General features: G+C 40.2%; 1 protein-coding gene and 1 long non-coding RNA gene across 2 annotated transcripts in view; one reads left to right on the forward strand and one right to left on the reverse strand.

The window, feature by feature from the left end:
• The window catches only part of prkd1 (protein kinase D1), a 60478-nt gene extending 59679 nt beyond the window's left edge, over positions 1–799 (reverse strand). Inside the window, exon 1 of the mRNA XM_046309579.1 lies at positions 371–799. Coding sequence (XP_046165535.1) covers positions 371–577 — 207 coding nt within the window. The 5' untranslated portion in view covers positions 578–799. The remainder of the gene's footprint in view (positions 1–370) is intronic.
• A 147-nt stretch (positions 800–946) lies between these two features.
• The window catches only part of LOC124002223, a 32372-nt gene continuing 19385 nt past the window's right edge, over positions 947–13933 (forward strand). The window contains exon 1 of the long non-coding RNA XR_006832950.1: positions 947–1061. This is a non-coding gene — a long non-coding RNA (uncharacterized LOC124002223). The remainder of the gene's footprint in view (positions 1062–13933) is intronic.

Here is a 13933-nt window from a genome sequence, read left to right on the forward strand (position 1 = left end):
TACCATATTTGTTAGGCCTACATCTTTCCATTATCAATAAATACAGTAACTTATAGAACTGTTGTCCTGCTTGTTGGAATAAATGATTGAATGTGACATCAAGGACTTTTCTGAGTTGCTAATTGCGTGCAACAGAAAAATGGATTGAATTTTTTAGTTCATACCTAATTTACTGTATGGGTCAGACATAGCCTAATTATCAATCCCATATGGATTGTGTCACGCCATACAGTAAACTAAATTCCTAATACTCGAATGCAAACATGTGTGCAAAAGTTTATAAATCACTAAGAACTATATATGTGCTTAATTTAAACTAATTAAATGATAAGAATGGCATTACAGAAGTGATAGGATATACTGTAGTTACCTTCTGGTCCACGATGTAACATGCCATTTCCCGGACTTGAGCGAGACTGAAGTCGACAGAGTCCAACAGAACCGGCTCGCGGCTCAGCCCGATCTGGATCTGGAAAGAGATGCCATTGGACACGGAGGACAGGGGACTCGGCGGTCGGATCACCGGCGGAGCACTCATATTTATCTCTCGATAGTCAAAACAATACAGACTCGACATACTGTAATGTAGGTGAGTAAATATACTTGTCTAACCGCAAAACAGACGCCTGTTTTGAATATCAAACCACAACTTCAAATCTCCGATCGTGTCATGAATGCAAATTATGACGAGAGATTATTAGCCTAATAAAACGAATGATAGAAACCAAAGAAATGTTGAAAAATATCATATTTTGAGCGGTGAAATACGATAATGATGAAGCCATATACGTCAGTTACGCTTGAACGTTCGGATGTAATCAGAGCCCGCCTCCTGCCTGGATGGCTGATGTTATGCCGTGTTCATGTGCTAGTCGGGACTTTGAAATGTCCTACTTGCTAACTGGTGGTACACTTGCCGTGTTCCACCAGTTAGCAAGTCATACATGTTTTGAGTTTCGTAGTTCCTACTAGGACGTTAACGTGGCAATAGCTCTCATCATTGAGACAGGGTGGTGGGAGAAGAATGGACAGCTGAGCGGTGACGAGGAGCGAAATTGAGGGTAGGCCTTCCCCTCATGCTTTCTTATCGAAAGTTTATTAAGCTTGGGTACCACTGGGCTATCCTGCCAAACATCCGAAATATTGACTCAATTCAAATATAATTTTCCACCAACTATACTTCCATTCTGTTAGAGACAAATAAAGAAGTACATTTTATGGATAAGGAAATTTGACAACCTCGTTTAGGAATTCACCAAAAAGCTCAAGATTCAAAGTATGGCTAATTGAGTGTGCGTTCGTAAATTCAAACTGGCTATCTACTCCGATTTCAGAGCACTCTCGTCTGAGTGTGCCAGAGCGCAGAATAGCTGACGAATTCATGAACGCTCAACCACAGTTGAATGTGGCCGGTATCAGTAAACGTCTGGGAAAAGTGTAATTAAATTGTTGCCAGCTGCACAGTTACAGTCACCAATGCTCTAGAGAACATGAAAACAGCCTAACCAGCTCTGCTATGGGGAGTAAAATGGAGTGAGGTGTACTCATTTGCGTCTGGAAGTAGCTAGCCAACATTAGCCAGTTAGCTTGGGTGCTTGACTGCTGTTGTGAGTCAGAACCATCGGATCAACCCTACTCCTTGGCCAGAGCGTCCAGTGTGCGCTCCGAGAGCGAAACACAGAATTTACGAACGGACAATCTGACAACGCTCTGAATAGAGGAACTCCAGAGCTCACTCCAGATTGAATTTACGAACACACCCTAAACATAATTGTATACGTTTAAAAAAGTAGGCCCAAGTGATCAGAGGAGCAATTCAACATTACATTTTACGGCATTACGTTTCAATTGGTACGTAAATTTGTTAATTAATGTCCCATTCGCATCCCAATTTTGCAGTCTGCTGCATTGCACCAGATGTCATCAATTTCGGCAACAGAGTGGCATCGCTGCTCCCCCTTGGTCCGATGCTCCATTGCGAAACTGATGCAGCATACTTAGAATTTTTCCGAACTCTGCATTGTCTTCCATCTGGCCAGAGTCCATCAATAGAACAGAGTTATGCTACCACACCACAGAATGTAGCCTACTATAAATGAGTAGGCTACTTACTATTTTTAATAATAATGTTGAATAATACAACTTTGCATGTCAAGACAATTATACTATATGACTGTAGCATATGGTTTTAATTCTGAAAAGTTTATTGTGATGGTAATTATTAGATGTGGCTACAGTAACTTCCCACTGGGCACAGACGTCAATTTAACGTCTAGTCCATGTTAATGCAACGCCATTTCATTGAAATGACTTGGAAACAACGTTTCCCAGTGGGTTCAGCCTAGCTTTCAGATAGCTAGCTAACGATAGTTGCTCTGTGTAAACTAGTTTGAGTTGGGAAGGAAGTAAGCTAGGAAGTCAGACAAACAAGTTGAGGAAAAAGTAACTAAACAAAACATGTTTTATTATCACCTGAAACAATGTTTCTCATGTTTTGAATGAAAAGGTTATATCCCAAAATAAATGTGATCTCTGATGAGAGAGAGGCTCTCCCCCATCTTGCGTTACACACACTTGTCCAACCAGTAGTGGGTCAACACTGCTTAAAAAGGACATATGGCGAACAGAATTCCATCCATTTTTGTACATGGCATTAGTATGATACATTGCGTTGCATTAGGGTATATCAGGAATGGAATAGCGGTCGTATAATATCATACGAATTAAGATGTATAGTAGTAGACTATCATATGTCTTATCCTATCGGTACAATAGCATACGAATTGGATGACATAACTTATCATCAAAATCTTCAAGTTCCTCGGTGTGCCAATCCCTGATAAACTGTAATGGTCCCTTCACACAGACAGCGTGGTGAAGAAGGTGCAACAGGAGGCTGAAGTAACCTGTCTCTGGTAGAGGTCGACCGATTAATCGTAATGGCCGATTAATTAGGGCTGATTTCATGTTTTCATAACAATCGGAGATCGGTATTTTTGGGCAACGATTTCAGATTTATTTATTTATTTTTATATACCTTTTATTTAACTAGGCAAATCAGTTAAGAACACGTTCTTATTTTCAATGACTGCCTAGGAACTGTGGGTTAACTGCCTTGTTCAGGGGCAGAACGACCGATTTTCACCTTGTCAGCTCAGGGGTTCCCATCTTGCAACCGCACAGTTAACTGGTCCAACGCTCTAACCATTGCACTCCACGAGTAGCCTGCCTGTTACGCAAATGTAGTAGAAGCCAAGGTAAATTGCTTGCTAGCATTAAACTTGTCTTATAAAAAACAATCAATCATAATCACTAGTTATAACTACTGATCCAGTTTAGCAGGCAATATTAACCAGGTGAAATTGTGTAATTTATCTTGCATCATTGCACGCAAAGTCGGTATATGCAACAGTTTGGGCTGCCTGGATCATTGCGAACTAATTTGCCAGAATTTTACATAATCATGACATATATTGAAGGTTGTGCAATGTAACAAGAATATTTAGATTTAGGGATGCCAATTGATAGATAAAATACCGAACGGTTCCGTATTTCACTGAAATAATAAACGTTTTGTTTTCGAAATGATAGTTTCCAGATTCGATCATATTAATGACCAAAGGCACGTATTTCTGTGTGTTATTATGTTATAATTAAGTCAGATTTGATAGATCAGTCTGACTGAGCAGCGGCAGGCCCGTAATCATTCATTCAAACAGCACTTTCGTGCGCTTTGCCAGCAGCTCTTCGCAAGCACAGCGCTGTTTATGACTTCAAGCTTATCAGCCTAATGGCTGGTGTAACCAATGTGAAATGGCTAGCTAGTTAGCAGGGTGTGCGCTAATACTGTTTCAAACGTCACTCGCTTTTAGATTTGGAGTAGTTATTCCCCTTGCGCTGCAAGGGCCGCGGCTTTTGTGGAGCGATGGGTAACGATGCTTCGAGTGTGGCTGTTGTCTATGTGTTCCTGGTTCGAGCCCAGGTAGGGGCAAGGAGGGGGACGGAAACTATACTGTTACACTGGCAATACTATAGTGCCTATAAGAACATCCAATAGTCAAAGGTATATGAAATACAAATGGTATAGAGAGAAATAGTCCTATAAATACTATATTAACTACAATCTAAAACATATTACTTTCTTCTCCAACACTTTGTTTTTGCATTATTTAAACCAAATTGAACATGTTTCATTATTTATTTGAGGCTAGATTGATTTTATGGATGTTGTATATTAAGTTAAAATAAGTGTTAATTCAGTATTGTTGTAATTGTCATTATTACAAATAAAATATAAAATAAATCGGCCGATTAATCGGTATCGGCTTTTTGGTCCTCCAATAATCGGTATCGGCGTTGAAAAATCATAATTGGTCGACCTCTAGTAACCATACCAAACGTAAGATATACTTATTGCTGCAAGAATTTACGTAAAATACCAAACCTCTGACCTGTTCAGTCTGCAACAACACCTGTAGATGGTCTTTACGGTTCCTATATGAGTGATTGGAGAGGGGGAAACTGATCTCAGTTAACAGCATTACAGTAAAATAAAAAATACAATATATATATATAATATATTGGATGCTGCAACTATAATTAGCCACGACAGATTAGGCTACAGTGTTCAATCTTTCCCATGAAATTTCATCTACCACTAGGCTAATCATGTTTCACACAATTTATGTGATTTGTGCAATTACAAAATAAAAAAGACAGTTGTTAGTTATATCATGTTATACTGTGGGTTTCAACCCTGAAGATGACACTGCGTTGCCGAAACATTGGTTGTTAGGTTTACCCATTCAATTGTTGGGAGCATATACTGTATAGGCTAGAGTGTGAGACTTTATTTATTTTTATACTGTGGGTTTGCTAAACAGTATTCTTAGAAGAGTAAATACATTCTGTGGGTTTGCTAAACAGTATTCTTAGAAGAGTAATACATTCTGTGGGTTTGCTAAACAGAATTCTTAGGGGAGTAATACATTCTGTGGGTTTTCTAAACAGTACTCTTAGAAAAGTAATACATTATGTGGGTTTGCTAAACAGTGTTCCTAGAAGACTAATACATTCTGTGGGTTTGCTAAACAGTGTTCCTAGAAGAGTAATACATTATGTGGGTTTGCTAAACAGTACTCTTAGAAGAGTAATACATTATGTGGGTTTGCTAAACAGTATTCTTAGGAGAGTAATGCATTCTGTGGGTTTGCTAAACAGTGTTCCTAGAAGAGTAATACATTATGTGGGTTTGCTAAACAGTGTTTCTAGAAGAGTAATACATTCTGTGGGTTTGCTAAACAGTGTTTCTAGAAGAGTAATACATTCTGTGGGTTTGCTAAACAGTGTTCCTAGAAGACTAATACATTCTGTGGGTTTTCTAAACAGTACTCTTAGAAAAGTAATACATTATGTGGGTTTGCTAAACAGTGTTCCTAGAAGACTAATACATTCTGTGGGTTTGCTAAACAGTGTTCCTAGAAGAGTAATACATTCTGTGGGTTTGCTAAACAGTGTTCCTAGAAGAGTAATACATTCTGTGGGTTTGCTAAACAGTGTTTCTAGAAGAGTAATACATTCTGTGGGTTTGCTAAACAGTGTTCCTAGAAGACTAATACATTCTGTGGGTTTTCTAAACAGTACTCTTAGAAAAGTAATACATTATGTGGGTTTGCTAAACAGTGTTCCTAGAAGACTAATACATTCTGTGGGTTTGCTAAACAGTGTTCCTAGAAGAGTAATACATTCTGTGGGTTTGCTAAACAGTGTTTCTAGAAGAGTAATACATTATGTGGGTTTGCTAAACAGTACTCTTAGAAGAGTAATACATTATGTGGGTTTGCTAAACAGTATTCTTAGGAGAGTAATGCATTCTGTGGGTTTGCTAAACAGTGTTCCTAGAAGAGTAATACATTATGTGGGTTTGCTAAACAGTGTTTCTAGAAGAGTAATACATTCTGTGGGTTTGCTAAACAGTGTTTCTAGAAGAGTAATACATTCTGTGGGTTTTCTAAACAGTACTCTTAGAAAAGTAATACATTATGTGGGTTTGCTAAACAGTACTCTTAGAAGACTAATACATTCTGTGGGTTTGCTAAACAGTGTTCCTAGAAGAGTAATACATTCTGTGGGTTTGCTAAACAGTGTTCCTAGAAGAGTAATACATTCTGTGGGTTTGCTAAACAGTGTTCCTAGAAGAGTAATACATTCTGTGGGTTTGCTAAACAGTGTTTCTAGAAGAGTAATACATTCTGTGGGTTTGCTAAACAGTGTTCCTAGAAGACTAATACATTCTGTGGGTTTTCTAAACAGTACTCTTAGAAAAGTAATACATTATGTGGGTTTGCTAAACAGTGTTCCTAGAAGACTAATACATTCTGTGGGTTTGCTAAACAGTGTTCCTAGAAGAGTAATACATTCTGTGGGTTTGCTAAACAGTGTTCCTAGAAGAGTAATACATTCTGTGGGTTTGCTAAACAGTGTTTCTAGAAGAGTAATACATTCTGTGGGTTTGCTAAACAGTGTTCATAGAAGAGTAATACATTCTGTGGGTTTGCTAAACAGTGTTCCTAGAGCAGCATGTGTGCTGGCATGTTGGTATCAGGCTGGGAGTGCTCCAGACTAATGGTTGCTAGGAGAGCGAGAGGACAGCTGATGCTTTTCCTCCTACGCTTCAACCTTGTACACATTAGTGCTTCAGCTGTAATACAGTTACAACAGCAGATATCTGCTTTTACAACATATCAGCTTGAGGTATTTTGGGGACAGCTCGTACTGCACCTGATTAAGGGATAAAGAAATCACAACAGATACATTTAGTTAATTCCCATTTTTTTGTGTAGCTCTATCGGGTCTCTAAATAATGCACATTTAATCATTCTCCTATATGTTTAAAATGCCATTTGTATGGCTACAGTGGTAAAATAAAACAAATAAAAGCTTATACCAAATTAAATAAACCTTCTCACCTCTGTGTCATGTTTTTAACTTTAAAAAAAAATATTCATGTGGCTGGGGAGATGACAAGTGGGTCAGGAAGACATATCAATTAATTCGAGAGTGGAGACTGGAGACCCAATGACAATTGCCGAATGTCATTACACTTTTTGGTGTTTTGTAACAGATGTCCCTTTCTATTCAGCCCATAAAAGATGTGCACACATAGGAGGTCCTGTGAGAAAAATTTAAAAATGTCAAGGTATAATTCTCACACTTAAATCAAATCCAATTGTATTGGTCACATACACATGGTTAGCAGATGTTAATGTGAGTGTAGCGAAATGCTTGTGTTTCTGGTTCTGACAGAGCGGTAATATCTAGCAAGCAATCTAACAATTCCCCAACAACTACTTAATACACACAATTCTAAAAGGGGTGACTGTGAAGCAACCCCACACATGAATGGTCTCAGGATGCTTTCTCCGGACAAGCTTTTTTCCGGATGTCCCAAACAATCGGAAAGGGGATTCATCAGAGAAAATGTCTTCAGCAGTCCAATCCCTGTATCTTTTGCAGAATATCAGTCTGTCCCTGATGTTTTTCCTGGAGAGGAAGTGGCTTCTTGGCTGCCCTTCTTGACACCAGGCCATCCTCCAAAAGTCTTTGCCTCACTGTGCGTGCAGATGCACTCACACCTGCCTTCTGCCATTCCTGAGCAAGCTCGGTACTGGTGGTGCCCCAATCCTACAGCTGAATCAACTTTAGGAGACGGTCCTGGCGCTTGCTGGACTTTCTTGGGCACCCTGAAGCCTTCTTCACAACAATTGAACCGCTCTCCTTGAAGTTCTTGATGATCCAATAAATGGTTGATTTAGGTGCAATCTTACCTGGCAGCAATATCCTTGCCTGTGAAGCCCTTTTTGTGCAAAGCAATGATGACGGCACTTGTTTCCTTGCAGGTAACCATGGTTGACAGAGGAAGAACAATGATTCCAAGCACCACCCTCCTTTTGAAGCTTCCAGTCTGTTATTCGAACTCAATCAGCATGACAGAGTAATCTCCAGCCTTGTCCTCATCAACACTCAAACCTGTGTTAACAAGAGAATCACTGACATGATGTCAGCTGGTCCTTTTGTGGCAGGGCTGAAATGCAGTGGAAATGTTTTTGAGGGATTTAGTTCATTTGCATGGCAAAGAGGGACTTTGCAATTAATTGCAATTCATCTGATCACTCTTCATAACATTCTGGAGTATATGCAAATTGCCATCATACAAACTGAGGCAGCAGACTTTGTGAAAATTAATATTTGTGTCATTCTGGCCGTGCTGCTGCTCCAGTTTCAACTGTTCTGCCTGCAGCTATGGAATCCTGACCTGTTCACCAGACGTGCTACCTGTCCCAGACCTGCTGTTTACAACTCTCTAGAGACGGCAGGAGTGGTAGTGATCGGCTATGAAAACCCAACTGACATTTACTCCAGAGGTGCTGACTTGCTGCACCCTCGACAACTACTGTGATTATTATTATTTGACCATTTATGAACATTTGAACATCTTGGCCATGTTCTGTTATAATCTCCACCCGGGACACAGCCAGAAGAGGACTAGCCACCCCTCATAGCCTGGTTCCTCTCTCGGTTTCTTCCTAGGTTTTGGCCTTTCTAGGGAGTTTTTCCTAGCCACTGTGCTTCTACACCTGCATTGCTTGCTGTTTGGGGTTTTAGGCTGGGTTTCTGTACAGCACTTTGAGATATCAGCTGATGTACGAAGGGCTATATAAATACATTTGATTTTGATTTGATTCTCAACTTTTGGCCATGACTGTACATATGATATGAGTAATGTAAGATATGTAAACATTATTAAAGTAGCATTATTTAAATTGGCATTGTTTAAACTGACTAGTGATCCATTTGTTAAAGTGGCTAGTGATTGGGTCTCCATGTAGGCAGCAGTCTCTCTGAGTTAGTGATTGCTGTTTAGCAGTCTGATGGCCTTGAGATAGAAGCTGTTCTTCAGTCTCTCAGTCCCAGCCTTGATGCACCTGTACTGACCTCGCCTGCTGGATGGTAGCGGTGTGAACAGGCCGTGGCTCGGGTGGTTGTTTTCTTTGATATTTTTTGCCTTCCTGTGACATCTGGTGCTGTAGGTGTCATGGAGGGCAGGTAGTTTGCCCCCGGTGATGCGTTGTGCAGACCGCACCACCCTCTGGAGAGGGTCTGCACAACGCTGGGCGATATGGCCAAAATATCATATCATATGGTATTTTTCAAAATATTGATGGTATTTTATGTTTTTGATTAATAAAAGTTCTAAATTTGCTTTATGAGTAGTGTGTGACCCTAGGGTGGCAACACATATATTCTAAATTATTTCAATGGGTCCTTCTCCATTCTGATTGTTTTATATAGGTGGTCCTTCTGTAGCTCAGTTGGTAGAGCATGGTGCTTGTAACGCCAGGGTAGTGGGTTCGATTCCCCGAGACCACCCATACGTAGAATGTATGTACACATGACTGTAACTCGCTTTGGATAAAAGCGTCTGCTAAATGGCATATATTATTATTATTATGATTATACTGTTCAATTCAACTTCAACCTAAAATCATTTCCTGCATTTCCATCCATTTCTGCATTTCCTGCATTTCCATTTGAGATCATTTCCACACTGCCACGATATGGGGAAAAAAATACTAGGCCTTATTTTTAACCAAATGTTGCAATTGCGATTTAGATCAAAACACTTGGGTGAACTTTTGGAATCATGGAAATAGAATCATTCTAATTTCTATAGTTAGAATATAAATAATAGTGGGCACTTTGAATACAGTGTTTGACATGACAACGAATGAAAATGTCATGAATGAGTTATTGCGACAGGGTAGGAACCAAAGTGATGTTCAGTGTTTCCTAGGGGACCCTATAATCTTTGGCTACATTAAATTTTTATTCATGTATCCAACATATTCAAGCTTCACCTATTCCTCTTATGATTTAGAAGATACTGTTGCACAAACAACATGCTGATTTAAGCCTTCACCAGCACTGGTATCAGGCTGTTTTAGCTAGCAACCTTTTTGCCCTGACTCAGTACTTTTATTAGCTAACAAGCAATTATCATTAGTGGTTAACACGATTTAGCTTAACATGCTAAGAAAATACAAACTAGCTGTTTGCAGATGTAAGAAACACAAACTGCTATTGTAATTATAGAACGCTTGTGGATTTATATTAAGATCAATTTGGGAACAACATCTATGTCATCAACATTGTTGCATGTGCTGCATTGACCATGCAGACTGAATGAAAGTGTCTTGTGGTCAAGCAACAACAAATACGCTTCTTGAGTGACAGGGTGGAACTAGGTCGGTGTGGAAGGCGGCATGGAGAGAGAGAGCGGAGAAGGATGGATCAAGTAAGGTAGTAAAATATAAAAATGGACGTTACACACTGCGTATCACATTTAACAAACAAAACATTAAAATACCGAGAAGGTAAAGTAAAGACCCAAACCGTTCTGTGCATCAATACTGGTATATAGTAAGCTACAGTATACCGCCCAGCCCTACTGGAGAGTCTTGCGGTTGATGGAGCAGTTGCCGTACCAGACTGTGATACAGCCCGACAAGATGCTCTCGATTGTGGATCTGTAAAAGTTAGTCAAGGTTTTGGGTGACGAGCCAAATTTCTTCAGCCTCCTGAGGTTGAAGAGGCGCTCTTGCACCTTCTTCACGACACTGTCTGTGTGGGTGGACCATTTCAGTTTGTCGTTGATGTCTACACCGAGGAACTTAAAACTTTCCACTTTCCCCACTGCTGTCCTTTCGATGTGGATAGGGGGAGTGCTCCCTCTGCTGTTTCCTGAAGTCAACGATCATCTCCTTTGTTTTGTTGATGTTGAGTTCCTGACACCACACTCTGAGTGCCCTCACCTCCTCCCCGTAGGCTGTCTCGTCGTTGTTGGTAATCAAGCCCAATACTGTAGTGTCGTCTGCAAACTTGATGATTGAGTTGGAGGCGTACATGGCCCTGCAGTTGTGGGTGAACAGGGAGTACAGGAGGGGGCTGAGCACGCACCCTTGTGGGGCCACAGTGTTGAGGGTCAGAGAGGTGGAGATGTTGTTTCCTACATTCACCACCTGGGGGCGGCCCATCAGAATGTCCAGGACCCAATTGCACAGGGTGGGGTTGAGGCCCAGGGCCTCCAGCTTGATGATGAGCTTGAAGGGGTACTATGGTGTTGAATGCTGAGCTGTAGTCAATGAACAGCATTCTTACATAGGTATTCCTCTTGTCCAGATGCGATAGGGAAGTGTGCAGTGTGATGGCGATTGCATCGTCTGTGGACCTGTTAGGGCGATATGCAAACTGAAGTGGGTCTAGGGTGGCCGGTAGGGTGGAGTTGATATGATCCTTGACTAGTCTCACAAAGAACTTCATGATGACACAAGTGAGTGCTACGGGGCGATAGTAATTTTGAATGGTTATCTTTGCCTTTTGGGTACAGGAACAATGGTGACCATCTTGAAGCATGTGGGGACAGCAGACTGGGATAGGGAGAGATTGAATATGTTTGTAAACACACCAGCCAGCTGGTCTGCGCATGCTCTGAGGACTCGGCTAGGGATGCTGTCTGGGCCAGCAGCCTTGAGAGGGTTAACATGTTTAAATGTTTTACTCATGTCGGCCACGGAGAAGGGGGGGGGGTGCAGTTCTTGTTAGCGGGCGGTGACAATGGTTCTGTATAATCCTCAAAGCGGACAAAGATGGTGTTTAATTTATCTGGAAGCGGTGTCCTTTTAGTTTGTCTGGAACCGGTGTCCGCGATGTGGCTGGTTTTCTTTTTGTAGTCCGTGATTTCCTGTAGACTCTGCCACATACGTCTCGTGTCTGAGCCGTTGAATTACAACTCCACTTTGTCCCTGTACCGGCATTTCGCTTGTTTGATTGCCTTGCAGAGGGAATAACTACACTGTTTATATTCAGCCATTTTCCCAGACCTCTTTCCATGGTTAAATGCACTGGTTCATGCTTTCAGTTTTGCGCGAATGCCGCCATCCATCCACGGTTTCTGGTTAGGATAGGTTTTAATAGTCACGGTGGGTACAACATCTCCAATGCACTTCCTTATAAATTCACTCACCTCGTCAGCGTATAGATCGATGTTATTCTCTGAGGCTGACCAGAACATATCCCAGTCCACGTGATCAAAACAATTGAAGCATGGATTCCAATTGGTCAGACCAGCGTTGAATGGTTCTAATCACTGGTACATACTGTTTGAGTTTCTGCCTATAAGACGGTTGGAGCAAGATGGTGTCGTGGTCGGATTTGCCGAAGGGAGGGCTTTGTATGCATTGCGGAAGTTAGAGTAGCAGTGGTCGAGTGTATTACCCTAGTGCAATCAATATTGATTGTGTAGTGCAATCAATATGTTGATAGAATTTAGGTATAAGCGCTGTATCCACAGTCACAGTTTGAACCTCAACCCATTTTCATGGTCAAGCTGTATAGAAATTTGTAGCATTACATTTTTTAATAGCTTATATAATGCATAATATTATATAACATAAGGAGATATAACTAACTAAAGTATACACTGTACAGTATATGACAGAAGACAAAGTCCTGTTACAAAGTCCTGTTTCCACCATCATGTCAAATTTAATATGTGAAATATGTCAAATGAAAGCCCTGCTGGACTCTCATTGAGATGGATGGATAGATGAGTGGGTGGATGGGTGGGTGGGTGGATTCCATCCTTCCAGGCCTGCTCCTGACAGTGGCAGCAAATTACTCAGATTATTTTAAGCCTTTGGAAAAAATAGGAGAGAACCATTATGAATCCTTTTAGAGGATGTGTTTCTGTGTGTTTGTATGGAAGGCTGAGACGGTGTGAGACTGTCTTCTTTTTGATGGAAATATATTCTGTCAGTGTATAAATCTGCAAAGTCTGTTGCCTGTAAAGCCTATTGTCTGTCTGAATTCCAGCATCTATTTAAATGTTTAACAAAAATAGTTCACAAAAAAGGCAAAACAGGGAACAGTTAGCTAGAAAACATATTGATCTCATGCATACCTGTGTAAATATTTCAATCAACAGGTCGCTAAAGTTTGTTGCTGACAGTTTTCCTGCACAGCATGAAATGCAAACTTAGTGTATTTATGGTTTTAAAAGTTTGTATTTTACACATTAAAATGTCAGACTTGATTTGACCTAAAGACAAATGTATCAACCCCTACAAATAATGTCCATTTATTATAATCCACATAATTCACATTTCCTGTTGCTATTGGATTAATTTCCTGCTGTAGCAAACTGGCCCAAATTAAGACCCTATATCTGTACATTATGCTGACCCTGGTGTCCCTTCTTACCTGCAAAGGTCCAAAGAAAATGTCTACCTATACTCTAAAAGGGTTTTTCGGCTGTCCCTAACCCTTTGAAGTACCATTTTTAGTTCCATAGGATAACCTTTTTGTGTTCCATGTAGAACCCTCTGTTGGAAAGGGTTCTACCAGGAACCCTTTTTTCTAAGTGTACCCTGATCTAATGGAAATATTAGATAATCATTTATGCAGCTTCATAATCACAAATGTGTTTGGATTATATTTATGGATCCCCTTATTGAAATAGATTACGCCAGAAGATAGTAAAAGAGACCAGCGATCTGCTGTTATTTTTAATGTTTTTCAGCCCTTGCACTTTACACAGAGCAATCATACCTATTTCAAGAGATGGACATTTCTAATACGTTTCTATGTATAGCTGTGTGTTATTTTCGGCCATATTAACCTCTGCCAAACAGAAAAGGATCGTTGTTTTTTCTGTTTGTCTGGTGAATAAAGTTAGTTATTTATCTATAATTTTGTGGAGTTCAGTTCTATTTTCCCGTCTTTGCTCATTGATTTTTATACATTTCGTGGACATTAAACAATATATATATAATTTAGTTTTATCCAAGTAAACAACATGTTTCCATTTCAGGTGAGT

This window comes from Oncorhynchus gorbuscha, linkage group LG17 (assembly GCF_021184085.1).
Source record: "Oncorhynchus gorbuscha isolate QuinsamMale2020 ecotype Even-year linkage group LG17, OgorEven_v1.0, whole genome shotgun sequence".
Lineage (NCBI taxonomy): Eukaryota > Metazoa > Chordata > Actinopteri > Salmoniformes > Salmonidae > Oncorhynchus > Oncorhynchus gorbuscha.